The sequence below is a fragment of the Sinohyriopsis cumingii genome, chromosome 17, assembly GCF_028554795.1.
Source record: "Sinohyriopsis cumingii isolate HCF-2022 chromosome 17, ASM2855479v2, whole genome shotgun sequence".
Lineage (NCBI taxonomy): Eukaryota > Metazoa > Mollusca > Bivalvia > Unionida > Unionidae > Sinohyriopsis > Sinohyriopsis cumingii.
Genome location: NC_142977.1, coordinates 52,929,519 through 52,952,017, shown reverse-complemented (window position 1 = coordinate 52,952,017; position 22,499 = coordinate 52,929,519). Strand labels below are relative to the sequence as shown.

Sequence of the window (22,499 nt, the reverse complement as noted above, 5' to 3'; positions counted from 1 at the left end):
TTCCAATATGTTATAAATTGTTTTCAGTTTTAATGAAACAAATGTACACGCAAACTCAAACTATTTAACTGTTCAAATTTTGAAAGTATAAACAGTATTATTAATAACCCATACGAGCCTACAATTTCGTATGGGAATAAGATTTATAGTCTAAAATCAAATATATTATTTCAAGATTTCTTTTTCACAAAATAAAATATTAGAATTTAACAGCATTCTAAATACAATTTTATTATTAGTTCAAAATCTACATACATATTTCTAACAAAGATGAAAACATTACATAAAAATAACATGAAAACAAGATTTCTAGAGTAAAAGTGGGTGAGCTTATTAGACCATAGGGTCCAAACCTTTCGCCCCCTCGGTTGAGTCTATATTTCTCATCAAGGGCCTAGATTATAACGCGCATTGGAATACAACTTCGATACTTTCTTCAGGGCGCTTCGATATGTCGTTAACAATAAATGGTATACGATTAGCTTTTAGGGGACTTTTCTCCACTAAAGCTATAAAGGTAACACTTATGTAAAGATATTTGCAACAACCAAGTCAGTTGTGCATTACATTTTTATAGGAGTGTATATAGTCAGAATCACCTATTTTCGATAGCGCAACCACACCACCATTTTTCCTATTTGGTGAATGGGAACAGGGATAAATAACTAAAGATTTTCTTTCGGGTCATACTTTTTTATTTGTCTTTTTCTTTTTTCAACTTCTATAAAACAGAAACAAAACGGATTTATGTTGGATTTTTTCGTTTGTTTTAGCCCCCCCCCCCTTTCCAACTGCAAACAAGAGCATACACATCCTGATTAGACCGACTGAGGATGGTGATGTTGCTAAATCCACATATCAGCCTCAGGATACATTAAATAGCATTTATATTTGAGCGTGTTAGCCTTTTGGACACTGCTGAACTTCTGTATCCATTTTAGATGACTGGCTTATCCAGACTATAGCTCATTTGAACCAATTTGCTGGCTGGTTCAGACCAGAAGTCAGGCTGATTAAGTAAGAAAATGTTAAAGTTGATAGCTCTTAAATCTCGTTCTTCATAAATTTCTTGGCCAAAATCAGTAAAAACAATTAGTATGAGCTATCACATTTATGATTTTTTTTACTCTCAGAACTTTTAAAGAAAACAAAGTTATTAATATTGTTTTTACTTTGTGGTCTTAAACTAAGTAACAGAAGCATAACAAACAAGTTAAGTAAAATTGACAAATAATTTTTACAAATATTCCCTGTATTCTATGATGAGTCAGTGAACCATTCCACATACGACGTTAAACTTCCTTTTTCCTACATATGCCATGTCTTTTATATAAAAGCTTCAAACAGCAAGATTTTGAGCTGTTATATTTGGGGGAAAAGGTACACAAAGAAAAGAGGATAGCCTGTGGAAAGAAAACTAAGATGTAAGAAAGAAGAGAGAATTATGGAACAGAAGAAATTAAGATACAGGGGTATTGTAAGAGTATAAGTATATATTAGGTATACATATAAATCTTATAAAACTAGTTTCTGATGATATGTACAGAAATAAAACCAAGAGATAATTCAAGATTGTAAATATACCTAAAACATTTCAAACAATAGAGAGAAATGACTACTATACTACTAAATTAATAAATGTGTGCCATAAACTGAGTGATGTACAAAAAATAATATGTACCAATCAGTTTCAAAACATTCCAGTTTATTGTTTATTTTGGCTAATTCCATTTTACAAATGTAATATAGTTTTTGGTAAAAAAATTTAAAGTTATGGATGGAGGATTTCTTTCATTGCACATATTATACATGTATCTTTTACATATCAACAATATAAAATTACATTTCCTGCTTTTTCCGGTGGCCTAGTGGTTAAAGAGTCCGCCACAGATGCGGGAGGTTGTGGGTTCAATCCCTGGCCGAGTCATACCAAAGACTTGTAAAAAAAAATGGTACTAACAGCTGCCTCACTTGACACTCAGCATTAAGAAGTTAGTGTTAGGACTGTTTGGCCTGGTGTCAGGATAATGTGACTGGGTGGAACATCATGCTACATGTCTGCGGCATGATGCCCCAGTGCTAGATATCACTATAAACTGCCACACTGCAGACATAGTAACGATATAACTTAAATTTTTTTAAAGGTACATTAAAAATCCAAATCACACACACACACATTTCCTGCTTGTAATATACGAACAGTTATTCTTGTAAGTGAAAAGGTATGCAGGAAATCATTGTTGTATCTAATCAACTGGCGTTGCAGGTCCCAAAAAGGTGAATTAATGTTTCAGGTGAATCCATACAAAATGACTATTTATTATTATTTAATATTCCAGTTATTTCTAGAAAGGTGCTTGTTGCAAGAAGTCTATGCAGAAATTTATACTCAAACAAATTGGATCAGAACCTTTTGTAATTTAGTATGTTGGCAAAATAACTTGTCCAATCCAGTTGGTCTGGTTGTTCAAGTTGCAGTTTCCATAATGCTTTTGTTCCTAATATTTTTGTGTCATTAAACCAAGATACTATAAATATTTCTGCAACCTTTCCTAGTTTTAAGAAGTAAGGTCTATTTGAATTTTGCAATCATAAGATTTTTCTAAAATTTCTGGTTTTGATTTGACATGATCTATTCGTATATCATTTAACGGAATTTAGGACTCTGCATATTGTAGAAGGTTATTGCCAACATTTTGTTTTTCATAACTTCACTGCCATGAAATGAATTGTCCAATATTCAAAAAAACCAAATAAATCTATATCCCTAGGGTACAAAGTGAAAATTTTAGAGGAACTTATGGTATTGTGAATTAAATTTCCAATAATCTTAAATGTTTTATCAAAAGTCCAAAATTACAGTGTTCGAATGAATTCCAGTATTAATGATCACGTTGATATAATCCAGATTGTTCTTGATTGAATTGACAATAATCCCAAAATAGTGATTTAGTCGAAAATGTCAATTAGCACTTTGTAATTTCCAATTAATAATTTTTAAATAATGATTCCTCTCAAATTATATCTGAACACAGCAGTAAGTAATTCTGCAGACTGAACTTAAACGAAGAAAGAAATAATTTTGTTTATCACATCCTTATATAAAAACCTAAGTCATAATAAAATGACCATAATGTGGGTTTAAAATGCACTTACAAAAATTCCAAGTGTGTAAACAAGGCTATACCTTCAACTCAAATATCAATAAGGAACCTAATTATAAACTTACAAACATGACAAAAGCAGGTACACACCAAAACTTTATCCTTAATGATGCACTATAAACTGCCACATTGCAGACATCGTAGCGATATGACTGGAAAATTGTTGAAGCTCCGTTAAAAATCCAAATCACATCACATCACATCCTTAATGATGCACAAAGGTCAAGTACACAATACAAACTAAATATACATATCTTTGAAAAATATTTTGAAACATATAATTAATCGGGCCAATATGGCCCACTTTCAGCACTGTCTAATAGTAATGTATATAAATTGACCCATGGATTTTATTGATTTCTCATATTTACAAAATATTTTGTAAAGAGTTGTTGATCAGCATATACAAATGTACTTTGCTGTTACCACCAAAATTTTATATTGTGAGTAAAACCTCAAACCAGTGAAATCATTTTATTGTATTTTCTTTATTTACCTTTGAATTTTTTTTATAATGTTAATGATTGTAAATATTTCATATAGAGCATATAATGAATTCATTTTTGATTTCTAAATAGAGATTTTATTAACTTGTATGTAATATGATAATACTTAGTGTAACCAAGATTGCATAGTAATTTAAAGTCAGCATTATGTTTTGTGTTTTAATGTGGCATTAAGTTCAGTTAATTGAAAAATAACAAGTTGCTTTAATTGTTCATACATGTTTTGCAAATAGATGGTATTGTTTGCAACCAAATTAACGGCAATTTGATGAAAATATTAAATGGTGATCAAAATTCTGTTACTCTTGCTTTAACATCTAAACAGAATCAAGTTGTCATTGTTGTGTACAATATTTGATTTGGAATTACTTTAATTATTCTTTCGCTAGAAATACAAAAGTGCTCTGTTAATATTCTTGAAAATAGAGACTTTGATTTACAGTGAGATTTCAAATAAGGATTTAATTCTTGGATTGTATTATTGTGATCCAAGAAAAGTCTGTTTTCACATCAACACAACTTATGAATCATCACAGGCACATCAACACATTCAGCATTGGACTTAATTTGGATTTCCACGAAAGTTTATTCAGAACTTTTATTATTTGATATTCTAGGTTTATTTGGGGATTTAATTCACAATAACATACATTCTTTTTTTCATTTTCACATTGTATTCTAGGGATATTTGCACAAAACTGTTGATTGCCAATCTTGTCTGCTACCACCTACTTTGAAAAAAATTTGACCTCAAATACATATCACTTTTATGTGATGACTTAATTCACTGTAAAATGTTTATTTTCATTGGTATTTGATAATCTCCTCACTCAACATGCTTTATTGGCACATGGTACAAGTTTAGTGATTGTACACTTGAAAAGGTACAAGTTTAGTGACTACACTTGAATAGCTACAAGATTAGTGACTACACTTGAATAGGTACAAGTTTAGTGACTGTACACTTAAATAGGTTCAAGTTTAGTGATTATACACTTGAATAGGTACAAGTTTTTTAATGTACACTTGAACAGGTGCACATTTAATGACTACACTTAAATAGGTACAAGTTTAGTGACTACACTTGAATAGGTACAAGTTTTGTGATTGTCCACTTGAATAGGTACAAGTTTAGTGATTGTCCACTTGAATAGGTTCAAGTTTAGTTATTGTACACTTTAATAGGTACAAGTTTAGTGATTGTACACTTGAATAGGTTCAAGTTTAGTTATTGTACACTTTAATAGGTACAAGTTTAGTGATTGTACACTTGAATAGGTACAAATTTAGTGACTGTACACTTGAATGGGTTCAATTCTTTAAAGCATCCATTATGATTTGAATCTTCAAGTTGAACTACATGGCAAGCCATTAGGAAAAAAAAAAAGTATTTGCTTACAAAATGAATTTTCATTTTTGAACACCATACTAAAATATAAAAAAATACAGTTTTAGTACCATCCTGTATTTAATTTCTTCCTGGTAATGGATGTTGTTTTAATATAATGGGATAAATCATATCAAAACTAAGTTAATTCTGTGACAAAAACGATTCATTGTGGGGTCAAGGTTACAGTAAAAGAACATTTGTGTTACCCAGTAAAATTTTTTAGTGGAAAGTTTGTTTATTTGCTTGTTTTTCCTAAATCCTGTGATTGAATTTGTGCATACTTCTTATGTTGCTTGGACAAATACTCACAGCCTTTTGTCCATGGGACCAACAGGGTTCTTTCTAGGGTGTGCCTCTTGCACTAATGACCCATGCTTTTCAACATTGGTGCCTGTTGGATGCACAATAATAATGAAAGACAATAAAGATTGAAAATTGTTGTGGTTGATTTTAGACTGAATTGAGTGCACCACAAACTTACTGAAGAGAGTAAACTCAATATCCCAGAAGCAAAAGTTGATCATTATTGCATCGCTTTCATTTAAACATTAAAATGAGGTAGTACAGTACTATGCATTAGTATGAAGGAGTACTGTACTAAGTATTAAAATGGGGGAGTACTGTACTAAGCATTCTTGTGAGAGAATATTTTACCAAACATTATAATGGAGAGTATTATACAAAGCATTAAAACAAGGGAGTACTGTACTAAGCATTATAATGAGGATTACTGACATGTATTATGAGTACTGTACTAAGCATTAAAACAAAGGAATATTATATAAGCATTAAAATGTGTGAGTACTATATTAAGGATTATGATGGACTGTAATACGCATTGTAATTAAGTATTGTACAAAGCATTAAAACAAGGGAGTACTGTACAAACATTATGAGGGATTACTGTACTAAGCATTGTAGTTATGAGTACTATACTAAGCATTACACTGAGGGTGTGATGTGCAAGCATTATAATGTGGGAGTACTGTGCAAGCATTATAGTAAGAGACTACAGTACTAAGCATGGAAAAATACAATTTGCCCAATATAGTGGGATCAATGACCACACTTTTGTTACATCAGATATGGTATTATACAGAGTTGCTTTAAAGGAAGGGACCACTTTAAGATTTTGTGACTTGACTTTCCTTAGAACATTTATGAAAATGTAATGGATCAGTATTTTTTGTTCAGGATTGGACACAAAGTCGTTTGATTCAGCATTCTGCAGTTTGCTTCAAGGCAGAGCCATCATCAGACACAGAAAAAGAAGCCAAAACAGAGGACTTGCAAAAAGATAAAGTTGCCATAATAGACCCCCTGACCAGTATGGAGTACCTTGATAGTAAAGGTATTAAATATTCGCTGTGTTTTAAGTATTGGATATTTTGAATGGGTCTGGAAAACGTGGTAGCTATCCCATAGTTTAATTAGTTAGGCAACGTTATGATACCCTCTTTCTGTCCATTGGGTTCCAGAAAGGTCATCATAGAGCAGTGGGTTTCCAACATTTTTTGCCGTGACTCTTTAAAAAAACTTTTTTTCTGAGTCTCACTACCCCATTTCCACATTTTTATATGTTTTACCTCCCTTACAAAAAATCCTGGTGACCTATTGTGGCCATCCAGAACATCCTACAATTCTGATATGGGCCACGACCTAGGTTTGGGAACCACTGTCACGGAGGATGTTATGATACGCTTCATTTGTACATTTAGTCTCTAGGTTGTGATCATATCTGTTAGGTCACAGGAAGGTGATCACTGGGAATGCTCAGTAACCCAGTGCAAAACATTCATAGTCTCAGCTGGTACAAAGTGTTTTGAAATGCAACATGACAAGTCAGTTATATTTTCAAGCTAACAGTACTCCATATGAAAACTTCAAGCAGTAATTGATGTTAAAAAATACCAGTGGGGTAAATAAATCATTTTGTACATATGCTCAGTGAATTTGTATCATGTTATATGTGGATTACACTTTTTCCTCTGTAGGGGCTGGCATGTATGGGAACATCGTACAGGTAGTTAAAAGCACATGACTTTCCCATGGCAACCATGGAAGTATTTTCGCATTATCTTTTCCAGTAGGAATCCATGTACAAAAAGGGCATTATTCATAGCTCCCTCTGGGGTTCTTAGGAGGGTGTTGAGAGGTCAGCAGTAAATACAATTTTATTTACAGTGTCATTTTCAAACAGTTGTTAATCAGGTTTTAGGTTTTATTTTAGTCATCTTTGCAGGAAGAAACATCATGCATGTATAATAATATTACAAGTTTGGAGTTATGACCCTTGAGTCAGTCTTGGGCAGGTCACTGAGAGGGGTTTGAGTCCATAAAAAGTATGGTGAAAAAAAATAATGACATCTGGCAACAGTTATGTCCTCAAAGTCAAGAATCTTCACTCTTGTATAGTATAGTATCATGGGTTTAAATGGCAGTGAAAATTTACTGTGATCAGGTAAATTTTCCATTTTCATGCCTAACTGGGTATTTGTTTTTTGTAATCATATCATTATTTGTTTTTTATCTTGTAGGTGTTGTCTAATGTTGTAAAGCGCTTGGCGCTTCTAAAGATTAGGCACTATACAAAGTCCTCTCTATTATTATTATTATTATTGCTGATTCAGGGATGACCACTGTTTCTCATTAACAAAAAAAGAGGTACTGTCAGGAATTTTGCCAGCACTGTAAATTTTAAGTCCATACTTTTGACCAGAACAACCTTATGACCTTTGAAAAATCCTTGATGTTGATGGGTTGCATTGAAAACGAATTGGATTTATACTTGAAAAGTGCTTGAATTTGTTGAAAAACTTGAATTTTCAATCCCAAGAATGATCACTATGAATGCTGTAACTCCATCTGCTATAGCGCCATTCCCAGGAAAGAAACTTACAAGAGTGAACACCTGGCATTTTTATACTTTATATACCATTGATAATTACCATTGTTAAATTAAAAAAAGGAATGAAAATACATACCACGCAGCAAATGTGTCCTCAAAATACTATTTCAGGATACATGTTTTACAGTCAACAATACTAAATGCTTTCGGAGTTGACAATAAGGGAATAAGGTCGAATATACAAAGAGAGGGAAATAGTTGCCACATGTACGGTACCTTGAGGATGGCTATTTTGGTACCTTTAATTAAACAAAATTGGGAATCCTTTATTTGCAAATCAATTGCTGTAGAACGTGGTTTCTTTGAAATACAGCAGAAGGCCATTCGATTTCACAAAATAGTTGCATGGATAAGGCTTAACTTTAAATTAGTTGCACAGGCTTTCTTGTTTATTTAAGACGAATCTTTAGCTGTTGTGCAGTTTGACCACAGCTGACCAGAATATGAAAATAGGGCATGTCACAGGGAGAAACGGTGAGTCTTTTTGCGATTTTAACGCATATTGGACCAGGAGGATCGATAAATATTTAGTGAAAACAGGGCTTTAAAAATGCCATGAAAAACCTCCCGATTTTAGGTCCCAATCTCTGTTTTGTTATCCAGTCTCCCTTCTTGACTTTTGAAAAGTTCATAGGTATGCCTTTGACTCGTTCTACAAAACTATGGTAATCGTGCAAATATTAAGGAATAAAAGGCAATAACACATCAGTGTACTTGTATAGTTACTGGTCAAAATTCCCTCTTATCACAAGCCACTTTCAGAGTTCTAATGATTAACTGGCCTGTACTTCTGTTGCAAAATGAAAGAAATTCGCTGACGATCAACATAGGAGACGCCAAAACATCGTTCTTTCCATCCTCTGCAAAGTTATAATGTTTGTTCAGCTAAAACACAAAACTAAAATTTATTGATGTTAATCTTAGTTGAACTATATGAGAATTTAATCCTTTATTATTACCACTCTTCGTGAACATGTAAATTATGATGGTTATGTGCCTTGTACAATTAAATGTGCATTCCTTTTTAAAAATATTACCTCAATTTGTAGGATCGCTTATATCGTTGAGAATGAGTAATTCGTGAGTGTGTGATTCAACGTAAATGAAACAGCTATTAAGGACTAGCTGAAATGATATCTGGAAGAATGCAATTTGATCGTAACAATGAATAAAGCAAAATCTGCATCTGTTTGGGAATAAGTAAGGATTTGAGTGACGCTATGCACGCTTTGCACTGTGTAAGCACTGTACATTATAGTTCAGCATGGTCTCCCTGGTAAACTCAGTTGGCCTGCGAATTATGAAGTCTGTATTTACCTTTATTTAACTTCGTGTTGGAGCAATCAGAAAATATGCACATGCAAAATAATAACAAAATCAATCATAGTACTTTATAACAGTTTAATAATTGTCAGGTCACTGAAGTTACTCTTTTTTTTTACATGCCTGTGTCTTAGGACACGGAAAAAAATATTGTTTCATGTCCAAAGATTTACATCCATTATTGTAGTCAATAAAAAGACCTAAAAACAGTCAAGTTTAGAGATTAGCCCGCAGATAAGCCGCCCCGCCCCCCCCCTTCAGGCCATTTTTTTCCTAAATTATTCAGCGATATGCGAGTATATATGGTACATCATCAGATTAAGCGTTGTTAATAATGGTACATGGTTTGTTACACTTATGGCAAATCAACTCTGCATTATTTTTCACGTACTTACTCAATTTATGAGTGGCATGGAAAATGCTGAAATACACTGATTTGCTGAATTTGAAAGCAAATTAAATTTGAAGAATATTCAAGTTAAAAGTACTTGTGTTTCTTCAAGCTTTTGTAGCAATTTTTGTAGTGTACCAATTTGTGCAGCGTACCAATTTATAATAAACAAGGTACTGGTAACTCGTTGATGAAGTTGCATTTCTGAAGAAGAATTAAGAAATACTCCTTGAGAACTTTTGAATGTCATTGAAAACTCTTTGAAAAAGGGAGAAAAAAAAATATCCAGGGCTGTATGAACCAGGTTTTCCATTTGTTTTGATCAAACTATACAAATGCATCACTGTCACTCTTCAGTACAAATATATGCAGACCAGACTGGTCACAAGTTATTACAAGTGAATTCTGGGTGAGTAAAAATCTTTAATAGTAGTTTCCTGACTGGTAAAGTGGAATCTGAGAGATTTTATTTTTGACTTCTGAGTGTTCCACCAAATTGCAATGGACTGGTAAAAATGAACATACATATTTACAGTAAAGTAATAGACCCAAAATATTAAAATGCCAACAGTAGCAGAAGCTTAAGAGACAAAATAGCAGTATGATACATGCAGGTATGCTTTTATAAACATATTATAAAAAGCGTGTAAGTGTGAGAGACATCACCAATGCATACATTTGAAAACAAAGATTAGGAATAGGATAATATTTAAGAAATTAGACAAATTTATTCTTAAAATACATGCACAGTTACTTAGGATATCAGGAAATGAGAGTGCAAAAGTTTAAATTTGTACTAAAAGATTTAAGTAAATAAATAAATAAAATCATCAGTAAGAAACTAAAGGATTAAAATCAAAGAAACCCAGTACAATTTGGAAACCTTAATACTGACAGCTTTGAAAAATTGCATTGAAACTATAGGTCTCATTGCAGGTGATTGATTGTCAGGATTAGTTTGCATGCTAGGGAGGATGGTAGAGTTATCTATCAATTTATTTGATCCTATGGATTCTACATTGTTAATGTACTTGTTTAAAATTCATTATTCGGCATTCATTTGTGTGGACTTCTTTTGAAAAAAGGTCATGACCAGCTTAGTAGACTATGATATCAGCCCATCATTAGAGTGTGCAAAAGATTCTGATTCTTAACAGAAAATGATATTTTTGCTGAAGAAACAAAAAATGTTAAAACATCTCGAAAGAAGTCAATAGAATTTGATCAAATTTGAATGTCTTTTTATGGACGGATCAAATCTGGAGTGTACTTTCTATAGTAGGGGTATTTTTCCTGAAAGAGTGATGTCTCAAACATATTTGCTCAGTGATATACCAGAACCAATAACATATACTTCACCAAAAATAGCATATGCTGGCTCTTCATAGTTGAGTAGACATAGAAAATGTTCACCAAATTAAATGTAAATGAATTTGAGTTAGAAGATGAGAACCTACACATTGGAAATTCCTGTAGATATCAGTACCATCTTTACAGGTAATTGTGAGTAATTTTTTGTAAAGATGTATCCGTATGATTGATATTAGGTTAGTACATGTAATTTGTACAAATTTTAATTGATAAAAATGGTAACTAGTGAAATTATAACTTTCAGTTTTACACACAGTGCCATGGAGAAAGTTAAGTGGTAACTTGCAAAAATAGCTTAATTATACAGGAATTTCAGTGTTTGTCATTGTAGCAGACTAAAGTTTGTAAAGGTTTATAGCTACCATTTTTAATTTTGTAAATGTTTTTATTTTTACATACCCACTTCAACTAGCAGAAATAGATTTTAGGCAGGTAGAAAAGTTTTAGGGTCTGTTCTAGAACTGAAATTGTAGGAGTTAAATTTTCCCCATATGCAAAAAATGGGTGGGTGGGATTTTTCTACATATACAGAGGATTTGAAAATAAGTATGCATATGAATACATGAAACAATACACGTACACAAGTACATATGAATATACAATACACACACATACATATGAATACACAATGAGATACATAAGTACATATGAATACATATGATACATATACAAAAGTACATATATATACACAACACATGCACAAGTACATATGTTATACATATGAATATACAATACAATACACATACACAAGTATATATGAATACACAATGAAATACACAAGTACATATGAATACATGAGGCAATACCTATACACAAGTACATATGAATATATGATACAATACACATACACAAGTACATATGAATATATGATTGATCCATGTACAAAAGTACATAGGAATACACAATACAGTGCACAATACAGTACACTTAAGTACATAGGAATACACAATACAATACATATATGTAAGTATATATGAATACACAATACAATACATACACACAAGTACTTAATGGATACACAATACACTACATATATGAATGTACAGGCCTTTTTACATATGCAAAGAACACTGTAAAACATATTTAAATGAAGATTCATTTGCCGGTAATGGATTTGTTAAAGAATTACCATTGGATCCATATTTGCATGTTTTGGCATGTTTGATTGACCCCATGAAATATTTTACTCAGCATGCATGCAACAGGGACAACTTTTTTGTGTACAGTTGTCAACTTGTCAGGCAATAGCCAGTTTACTAGTCAGGTGCGGAACATAGTGTATGCTTCTGAGGAAAACCAAACACAAATTGTCTGGTTCACTAGTCTCATGTGAAGACTGAGTCTGATGCGTTCTTGAATGAGAGCAGGAGAATCAGTCAATAATTATAGATCTTTCAGGTTCGGCTAAGAAATTATGGAAGGCTGAATTTTTATCCTTCAAATGAAGAAAAAAAGGAATAAACATAGTTTGTGTTTGCTTGTTATGCATGACCTTTTGGTGTTGTTAATTTCTTGCGCACAGTTGTCAAGAAGAATTAGCGTGAGTCCCAAAATTATGCATCATAAAAAAGACCAAGAATAGTTGTTGATTATTCCAGTGATGAATTTGTCATCTGTTGTTTCTTGTATAATATATAACCTTTTTATGTTTACAGCTTACACACACACTTACGGCGATAAGCCTGTCTGGTTTCACTATAGAAGGAATTTCAAAGGTTGGATTGTTCCAGAAACAAGGAAGACTTGTATTGTAAGTATTAAGAAACAAACTACACAATATGTGTTGTATACACCTACATTATTATGTGCCTTTATCAGCCTTTTCACTGTCAGTCAGGTTGATTTCAATCAAATTTGTTCTTAAAGAGATCTGCATCAAAAATTAATTTACATCATACATTTGGCTAATCCAGAAAACACGAAGAACACCCCTCTAAAAGCCCAATCATTTCTTTTAACCACTGCAATGTGTTAGGTGAGGTTGGATGTTTATTAACATTTTTTAAAATTTTGATTATGTCTTCAACCCATAAAACTTTACTATAGTGACACATTACAGTGTATCAGTTTCCATTAAATATAATAATCATTGTTAGATTCATGTCAGCTGTATGTTTGCATATCGTATTTCTTTCCTGTTGGCAAATCCATTGTACTTACATAGGGGTGTTCAGGATTAGATAAGTTAGTAGTTTTTAACATTTCTTCAGGAGGTAAGATTATTTTTTTTAGCAAGGAATATTCATACTACGATGTGTTCACTACAAAATATACAATGGTTGTGGAAATAAAAGAGAAAATAGGGTACTCATTGTTCCTTTATTTCAGAGAGTGCACATACATGTACACATATGTGAATACCTTATAAAAAACATTTTGTATTGTTGCACTATGTACAGCTGTGGTCAGAATTCTATCACAACACTTCTTACAAAAGTAAAAATGTACAAATAAAGCAATAATTAATCATAAAACTACGACCTGTTTGTCAGCAATATTCAGTAAACCTAAGAGCAAGAGACAGGAATAAAGGTCAAGGCCTCCTGGTATTTCTGGACCCAGTCATGTCAATGATTTTTTGGCACCCCCGATGTAATCCAGGTAGCTGGGTTTGTCTGTATTTATATCAGTATTCATTGCAATAGTTTTCGAGATGAAGATCATGGTAAGCTGTTCCTGCGTATGATGAGAAAAATGAAACTCGTTGAAATACTGCTGATTTCTGTTGGATTGTAAGTATTGTAAGAAAAATGAAAACATCAAAGAGGAGTTGAATTATTATACTAGTATGGAGAAGTCAGTACAGATCCATGTACACAAAATAGTACGGAGAAGTCAGTATAAATTCATATACACCAAATAGTATGGAAAAGTCAGTATAAATCCATATACACAAAATAGTATGGAAAAGTCAGTACAAATCCGTATACACATATACACAAAATAGTATGGAGAAGTCAGTGCAAATCCATGTACATGAAATAGTATGGAGAAGTCAGTATAAATCCATATACACAAAATAGTATGGAGAAGTCGGTATAAATCCATATACAGCAGATAGTATGGAGAAGTCAGTACTAATCCATATACACAAAATAGTGTGGAAAAGTCAGTATAAATTCATATACAACTATTAGTATGAAAAAGTCAGTATAAATCCATATAAACAAAAAAAAATAGTACGGAAGAGTCAGTACAAATCCATATACACAAAATATTAGGAAAAGTCAGCACAAATCCATATACACAAAAGAGTATGGAAAAAGCCTGTACAAATCCATATACACAAAATAATATGGAAAAGTCAACACAAATGCATATGCATAAAATAGTATGGAAAATTCTGTACAAATCCATATATGCAGAGTAGTACAGAAAAAGTCTGTACAAGTCCATATACACAAAATAGCATGGAAAAGTCAGCACAAATCCATATACACAAGATAGTATTGAAAAGTCTCTACAAATGCACCCACACAAAATGCATTGTGGACTGAGAGAAAAACAAACAATTACAGTGTTCAGACCAGAACTTTGTTAAAAATCTATCGGTGTTTGAGATGGAAAGTTAAGATATATTAGGTTATTCCTTTTAATTCAAGAATAGTTACGGTACCATTTCAACAACTTATGTACAGTCTTGAGAAACACTCAAGGCTATAACTACAATAACTAACAACTTATGTACAGTCTTGAGAAACACTCAAAGCTATAACTACATTAACTAACAACTTATGTACAGTCTTGAGAAACACTCAAGGCTATAACTACAATAACTAACAACTTATGTACAGTCTTGAGAAACACTCAAAGCTATAACTACATTAACTAACAACTTATGTACAGTCTTGAGAAACACTCAAAGCTATAACTACAATAACTAACAACTTATGTACAGTCTTGAGAAACACTCAAAGCTATAACTACATTAACTAACAACTTATGTACAGTCTTGAGAAACACTCAAGGCTATAACTACAATAACTAACAACTTATGTACAGTCTTGAGAAACACTCAAAGCTATAACTACAATAACTAACAACTTATGTACAGTCTTGAAAAACACTCAAGGCTATAACTACAATAACTAACAACTTATGTACAGTTTTGAGAAACACTCAAAGCTATAACTACATTAACTAACAACTTATGTACAGTCTTGAGAAACACTCAAGGCTATAACTACATTAACTAACAACTTATGTACAGTCTTGAGAAACACTCAAGGCTATAACTACAATAACTATCAACTTATGTACAGTCTTGAGAAACACTCAATAGCTTTACAAAACAACAAATAATTTACGAATAGAGCCTTGAGGAACACTCAGTGACTTCTTACACAAACTTGCACTTATTATTATTATTATTATTATTAATATTATTAATCTGTGATTTCCTATTTGTATTGAACTGTAATAAGCATGATTATTCGAATAAGGTCTGCAAGAAACACTTGACTTGACCTCAGAGGATTATGAAAAATACTGTATGATTACAATTTTACTGATTAAGCAGATGTGGGAAGTCGCAGGTTCAAACCCCAGCTGAGTCATACCATAGACTTATCAAAACAGTACTAGCAGCCACCTTGCTTGGCATTCAGCATTAAGAGGTTAGTGTTAGGACTGGTTGGCCTGGTGTCAGGATAATGTGACGGGTGCTACATGATCCTACATGTCTGCAGCATGATGCCTCAGTGCTAGACATCGCTATAAGCTGTCACACAGCAGAAATTATAGTGATATGACTGAAAAAATGTTAAAGGTACAGAAAAAAATCCAAATCACATATGTGTGCACACACACACACACACATTAAGCATATATTTAAGCTAAAGTAGCTGATTCAAAACATAAAAATGAATAAACAAATATTCTCAGAAAGGTTTTTATTACACAGATGTAGATTTGAAAACTTAGTTTTAGACCTGTCTAAATTTTACTAATAAAAGTGTTAATTTTACTGGCAGTAATTTACAAAGACATTGTGGGATAACTATAAATTTCTGATTCACTGAAAAATAATAAACAAAAGAGTTCCTTTTCTTTGCTCACTGCCTTCTTAGTAAAATAGTTAAATGATTTTCTCATGCACTGTCAGAAAGCTGAACATTTGCTAGCACAACTGTTGACAAGCCCTTTGTGGCTTCCTGTGCAGTCTGTGTGGGCAGGGAAAATTCTGTCATTCGCTGGGTAGCAACCACTGGGAAAAGTTTGCAAGTGTGCTCTTACAGGGGCAACTTTATGTTGCTAGCAGTAGCAACAAAGTACATTTGCTAATATTACTTAGAATATTAGCAAGGTGTGCATACAACAAATAATTGTTTAAATAGTCAAAACTTGCCATAAAAAAACGGTTTAGATTTAAAGACAAGTAAGCAACCATTGACCATTAGCGAGAAAATGATGGGATTGTTCCAGATGTGCTAATCTTGGAAATGAGGCTGATGCCTAGGATAGTTAATATATACTGTAATGAGAAATCCCATGGACAGTAATTTTCATTTTATTGAAGATAATTTTTGTTTTGTTAAAGCTAAGTTTTGACATTAAATGTTAGCAGGCTTTGTAGCACCATCTAGTGTGTTAGTTTTTGGGTTACGTGATTCCATCTGCTAGGTATATATGTGGACCAGTACTGGTTGCAATGGGGTATGATATGATGTAGTGTGAAGATGGCCCTTTGAAGAGAAGCTGTATAACCAAACATCCGGAGAAAGTGCACTTGGTCATAGTTCGCTAGACAGGAAGGGTAAAATGGGGGAATCTCAAATGGTAAGGGGCTGGATCTTTTTTTGACCAGAATAGAGGTGCTGCAAGGCTAGTTAAGAAGGACAAAAATCTTGTTATCATGACATTGCAAGAATACACATAAGTTTTCTCTTCTCTCATCATTTTGCCCTATTCATCTCTCTGTCAGTCTTGAATGAGTGGCATCATGTGATCAAGACTCAGTTGAAAACTCAGTGACCCAGTCTGCAACCCAGAAGGACCACTCAGTCAATGACCCATTGACTCATTTGGGGACCCAGAATGACACCTCAGTCATTGACACTTGTTTATGATGCAGAGGATGACACAGTTGATGACTCATTGATCCAGTTGATGACCTAGTTGGCAACCCAGATCGACCCAGTGACTCAACGACACAGTTGGGGATTCAAAAAATGACCCAGTCAACAACTCATCTGTGACCAAATGATGACTTAGTCATTGACACAGTTGGCAACCCAGTACATGACCAATCTGTGACCATGAAGACAGTCCTTTTGACAATCTAGTTGGCAACCAGGCAGCAACAAGAAGCCAGGAAAATGATCATATCCTGCTGAAGTAGAAATCTGTCACATTCTGGAGTGCCAGTACTCAGACAGATACATTGCTGTATCATTCCAACATAGAGACCTATTCTAAAAACCCCTGAGATAGCAAAAACTTGGGGTTGTGTAGCTGAATGAATTCCTCTACAATACATTCTCGGCAAAATAACATCATGAAATTACAGAGTTCAAAGGATGATTTATGATCATTTTATAGAGGAATATGAAATATACCCAAGAATTTTTACCAACCATCATTTGGATTTGATAACGGTAGGTATTAATGGATAAATTAATAATGAGAATAGATGTTGAGAACATCCACCCACCTAACTATGATGTAGTAAACCCGTCTACAAAATGTTGTTACAGGTACTAGTACTACCACGTACCACCCACCTAACTATGATGTAGTAAACCCGTCTACAAAATGTTGTTACAGGTACTAGTACTACCACTTACCACCCACCTAACTATGATGTAGTAAACCCGTCTACAAAATGTTGTTACAGGTACTAGTACTACCACTTACCACCCACCTAACTATGATGTAGTAAACCCGTCTACAAAATGTTGTTACAGGTACTAGTACTACCACTTACCACCCACCTAACTATGATGTAGTAAACCCGTCTACAAAATGTTGGTACTGGTACTAGTACTACCACTTACCACACTTTAAAGAACTTAATTTGAAACCATACAGAATTTAGAAGCTTGATTTCCTGCCAATGCCTCCCCCAATATGTGTCTTTCCTACTGCATTGGTTTTAAAATTAGGGTAGTTAGTGTTTTTACAATAAATATGTTTTATTGATTTAGTATATATAGAGTATTAAGTATTTCGAGGGTTGACAATAAAAAAAAGGAACAGTAAGCAGACCAGAAAAACATTTTTTCTGTCCTTGCAGTAATATGCTTATTATTGATTGGTTTCCTTACTGTGTACTTCCGTATATGGTGCCTTTGACGACAGCATGGTACACAATATGCCTATTATTGATTGCCAGGTTTATTGTATACATAAGTATAAGGTGCTCTTCACTACAGCATGGTACACAGTATGCCTATTATTGATTGCCAGGTTTATTGTTTACATAAGTATAAGGTGTTCTTGACTACAGCATGGTACACAATATGCCCATTATTGATTGCCAGGTTTATTGTTTACATAAGTATAAGATGTTCTTGACTACAGCATGGTACACAGTATGCCCATTATTGATTGCCAGGTTTATTGTATACATACGTATAAGGTGTTCTTGACTACAGCATGGTACACAATATGCCCATTATTGATTGCCAGGTTTATTGTATACATAAGTATAAGGTGTTCTTGACTACAGCATGGTACACAATATGCCCATTATTGATTGCCAGGTTTATTGTATACATAAGTATAAGGTGTTCTTGACTACAGCATGGTACACAATATGCCCATTATTGATTGCCAGGTTTATTGTATACATAAGTATAAGGTGTTCTTGACTACAGCATGGTACACAATATGCCCATTATTGATTGCCAGGTTCATTGTATACATAAGTATAAGGTGTTCTTGACTATAGCATGGTACACAATATGCCCATTATTGATTGCCAGGTTTATTGTATACATAAGTATAAGGTGCTCTTCACTACAGCATGGTACACAGTATGTCAATTATTGATTGCCAGGTTTATTGTATACATAAGTATAAGGTGTTCTTGACTACAGCATGGTACACAATATGCCCATTATTGATTGCCAGGTTCATTGTATACATAAGTATAAGGTGTTCTTGACTACAGCATGGTACACAATATGCCCATTATTGATTGCCAGGTTCATTGTATACATAAGTATAAGGTGTTCTTGAGTACAGCATGGTACACACTGTGCCCATTATTGATTGCCAGGTTTATTGTATACATAAGTATAAGGTGCTCTTCACTACAGCATGGTACACAGTATGTCAATTATTGATTGCCAGGTTTATTGTATACATAAGTATAAGGTGTTCTTGACTACAGCATGGTACACAATATGCCCATTATTGATTGCCAGGTTTATTGTTTACATAAGTATGAGGTGTTCTTGACTACAGCATGGTACACAATATGCCCATTATTGATTGCCAGGTTTATTGTATACATAAGTATAAGGTGTTCTTGACTACAGCATGGTACACAATATGCCCATTATTGATTGCCAGGTTTATTGTATACATAAGTATAAGGTGTTCTTGACTACAGCATGGTACACAATATGCCCATTATTGATTGCCAGGTTTATTGTATACATAAGTATAAGGTGCTCTTCACTACAGCATGGTACACAATATGCCCATTATTGATTGCCAGGTTTATTGTTTACATAAGTATGAGGTGTTCTTGACTACAGCATGGTACACAATATGCCCATTATTGATTGCCAGGTTCATTGTATACATAAGTATAAGGTGTTCTTGAGTACAGCATGGTACACACTGTGCCCATTATTGATTGCCAGGTTCATTGTATACATAAGTATAAGGTGTTCTTGAGTACAGCATGGTACACAGTATGTCCATTATTGATTGCCAGGTTTATTGTATACATAAGCATAAGGTGTTCTTGAGTACAGCATGGTACACAGTATGGCCATTATTGATTGCCAGGTTTATTGTATACATAAGTATAAGGTGTTCTTGACTACAGCATGGTGCACAATATTCCTATTATTGATTACCAGGTTTATTGTCTACCTCATTATAATGTCCTGTTGGCAACATGTTTATTTATCCTTTAGTATTAGGTTTAATGACTATGACATGGTATATAACATGTCCATTATTGATTTTTGTGCTGATTGTTTGCCTCAGTATAAGGCGTTATTGACTTCAACAAGGTACAGAATATGCCCATTATTAGTTGTCAGGTTTATAGTGTAGCTCAGGATAAATTGATTTTGATTACAATATGCGTGGCCCTGAACTGTCTAAAGTGCTTTCCTCTACTGATCACTGCCATCTCACCTCTGTCCGTGTTTTTCAAGTGTTGTGCTTGGGTAGGTCGGTGTTTTTTTACCAGGGTTATCTAGGGTTTTCTTCCTCCACCAATTACACTGGCTGCCATGTATAAGGTGCTCTTAACTATAACATGATACAGAATGATGGGCTTATTGAGTGCCTCTGTATAAGGTGCTATTGATAATAACATGGTAAACTATTTATGGCTTAGCTCAAAGGCTTTAAAGCGAGGATCCAACATGTATTATGAAACTTTTCATTGCAGAGAGCAGGAAAGATGGCTACAGGGAGTCCATGCCCCATTTGCAGAGATGAATACCTTGTTGTAGACTATAGGGTATAGATTTTTTCTTGCAGTTAGTTTGACATCCTTTGCTAAAACAGTTGTGGTACCTCTTAACTGTCTATCTATCTGCCTTCCTAAACAGCCAAGTTGAAATCTATCCATTCTCTTTTATCATATTGAATTACTAATCATTGTAATAAAATTGATGATCTTGCAAAACTGTGGTTATGAAGTACATATCCCCAGATCTTTCATGTGAATTTTATGTCATGGGAGGCAACTCAACCTTCGGTAAATCATCAGACCATATAGTAGTCATCTAATTTGAATTAAGATCACTTATTTTTCAAAGGTTTGTTAGAAATATGGGTTCTTATTCTTCTCTTGTCATGGATCTTAAAACTCAATGTTATAATAAGACACGGGGAAAGAGACAGGATTGCTGTGTAGGCTTTAACCACATTCGCCACAGAGATTTCTTTTTGTCAGATCCTTTAGCTGACTTTCCTATAGGCACTCGTATTTCATAGATGAAATTTACTTATGGATAACATGACTGCAGGTTCTGTTCAAAGTTTCTTCATTTTTCTGCCTTTCTTTTCAGAATGTAAAGCTTCTAGAACAGTTTATTAGTCCTTCTGATGGGAAAGTTATTGCCTCCATAAAAACGGGGGTTTGTCAAAAACAGCACAAAAACCTGCTTTTAGAAGTAGCCAGAGCAAGAGACTATGGTAAGTTTCAGCAATTTTTTTAAAATAAAATTTAGTTTCAGAATGTTTAGTGTTTAAAAATTAAACTTTGTACTCTATCATCTTACTGATCACATCCTAGTTAATGTCTTCCAGGATTCAATTTTACTCATGGGATAATCTGTTTTGGTGGATAAAGTGTTTTAAAGTATAAATTTCAAATTTCAAGACCAACATAACATGGTCCATCAGTGAAAGACAGTGGAACCCCATTCCTCTCCAGAAATATATTCATTAGTGTAATTACCAATGAAAATGGGATTGTTTTATTGTTGGCAAAACCATCAAAATATTTACAACAAAAGCTAAATGAATTATACAGCAAATAATGTTTTCTGAAATCTTTCTCTAGGTTTTATTGAAGACGTGTTGCCATTTCGTGAATATGACTATGATGAGTACAGGGCAATAGCTGCTGAGAGCAAAGAAATCGAAGAGAAATCATGACCTTCATTTCACTTTGTCCCTTTGAGGAAATCTTGTGCTTTATGTTACCTTAACCTTCAGTGACACGTTTTGAAGTGTGTGAAAGCCAAAATTGGAAGAAATAAAGAATGAAAGAAGTTTAAAATTTTTTCTTGTTTGTGCAGTTTTGCAGTGATTTAGACGACATTTGATCTTGACTTTATTATGCCCCAGTCATATTCTTCGGGGAGGATTTAAAACATTACTCACATGTTTAAATCAGTTTATGTGTACATCTGTCTGTCTTCCACATTAGTCATACAAATCGAAAATGTTGTTTTCTAGCCCAGCAGACAGTTATCCAAAGTTTTTTGATGTGCTAGATAAATCTTTTTTACCACCAGGGCACTAATATTTCATACAATGAATAAATGAATCTTCAAAACAGTGAACCTTTCTTTTGTACTATCCAAAGATGTACCAGCAGAAAAAGGGCTGATGTTACTGTACTTGAGATATTAAATATTTTTCTTCAAATACTGCATCAAAACAAACAGCTTACATGTAAATTCGACAAAAGTTATGAGGCTTGTGTTAATTACACAGTTGTGAAGTTAACATGGAGAAGTTCCGATGTTAAGAAAATAGCAAAATGTTTAACCTAATTCTGACCCTGCTTACGTCAAATGTAAAT

The 22,499-nt window shown here is 33.5% G+C and overlaps 1 protein-coding gene across 1 annotated transcript; it reads left to right on the top strand.

Moving 5' to 3' along the window:
• The first annotated feature begins 358 nt into the window (after positions 1-358).
• On the top strand, positions 359-21,971 carry LOC149778763 (small ribosomal subunit protein mS40-like). Its single transcript, XM_089939511.1, has 6 exons — positions 359-517; positions 6,255-6,411; positions 12,709-12,803; positions 20,631-20,702; positions 21,256-21,382; positions 21,753-21,971. The coding sequence occupies exons 1-6, from the start codon at positions 452-454 to the stop codon at positions 21,845-21,847; spliced, it is 612 nt and encodes a 203-aa protein (XP_089795637.1). The 5' UTR covers positions 359-451; the 3' UTR covers positions 21,848-21,971.
• The last annotated feature ends 528 nt before the right edge of the window (positions 21,972-22,499 follow it).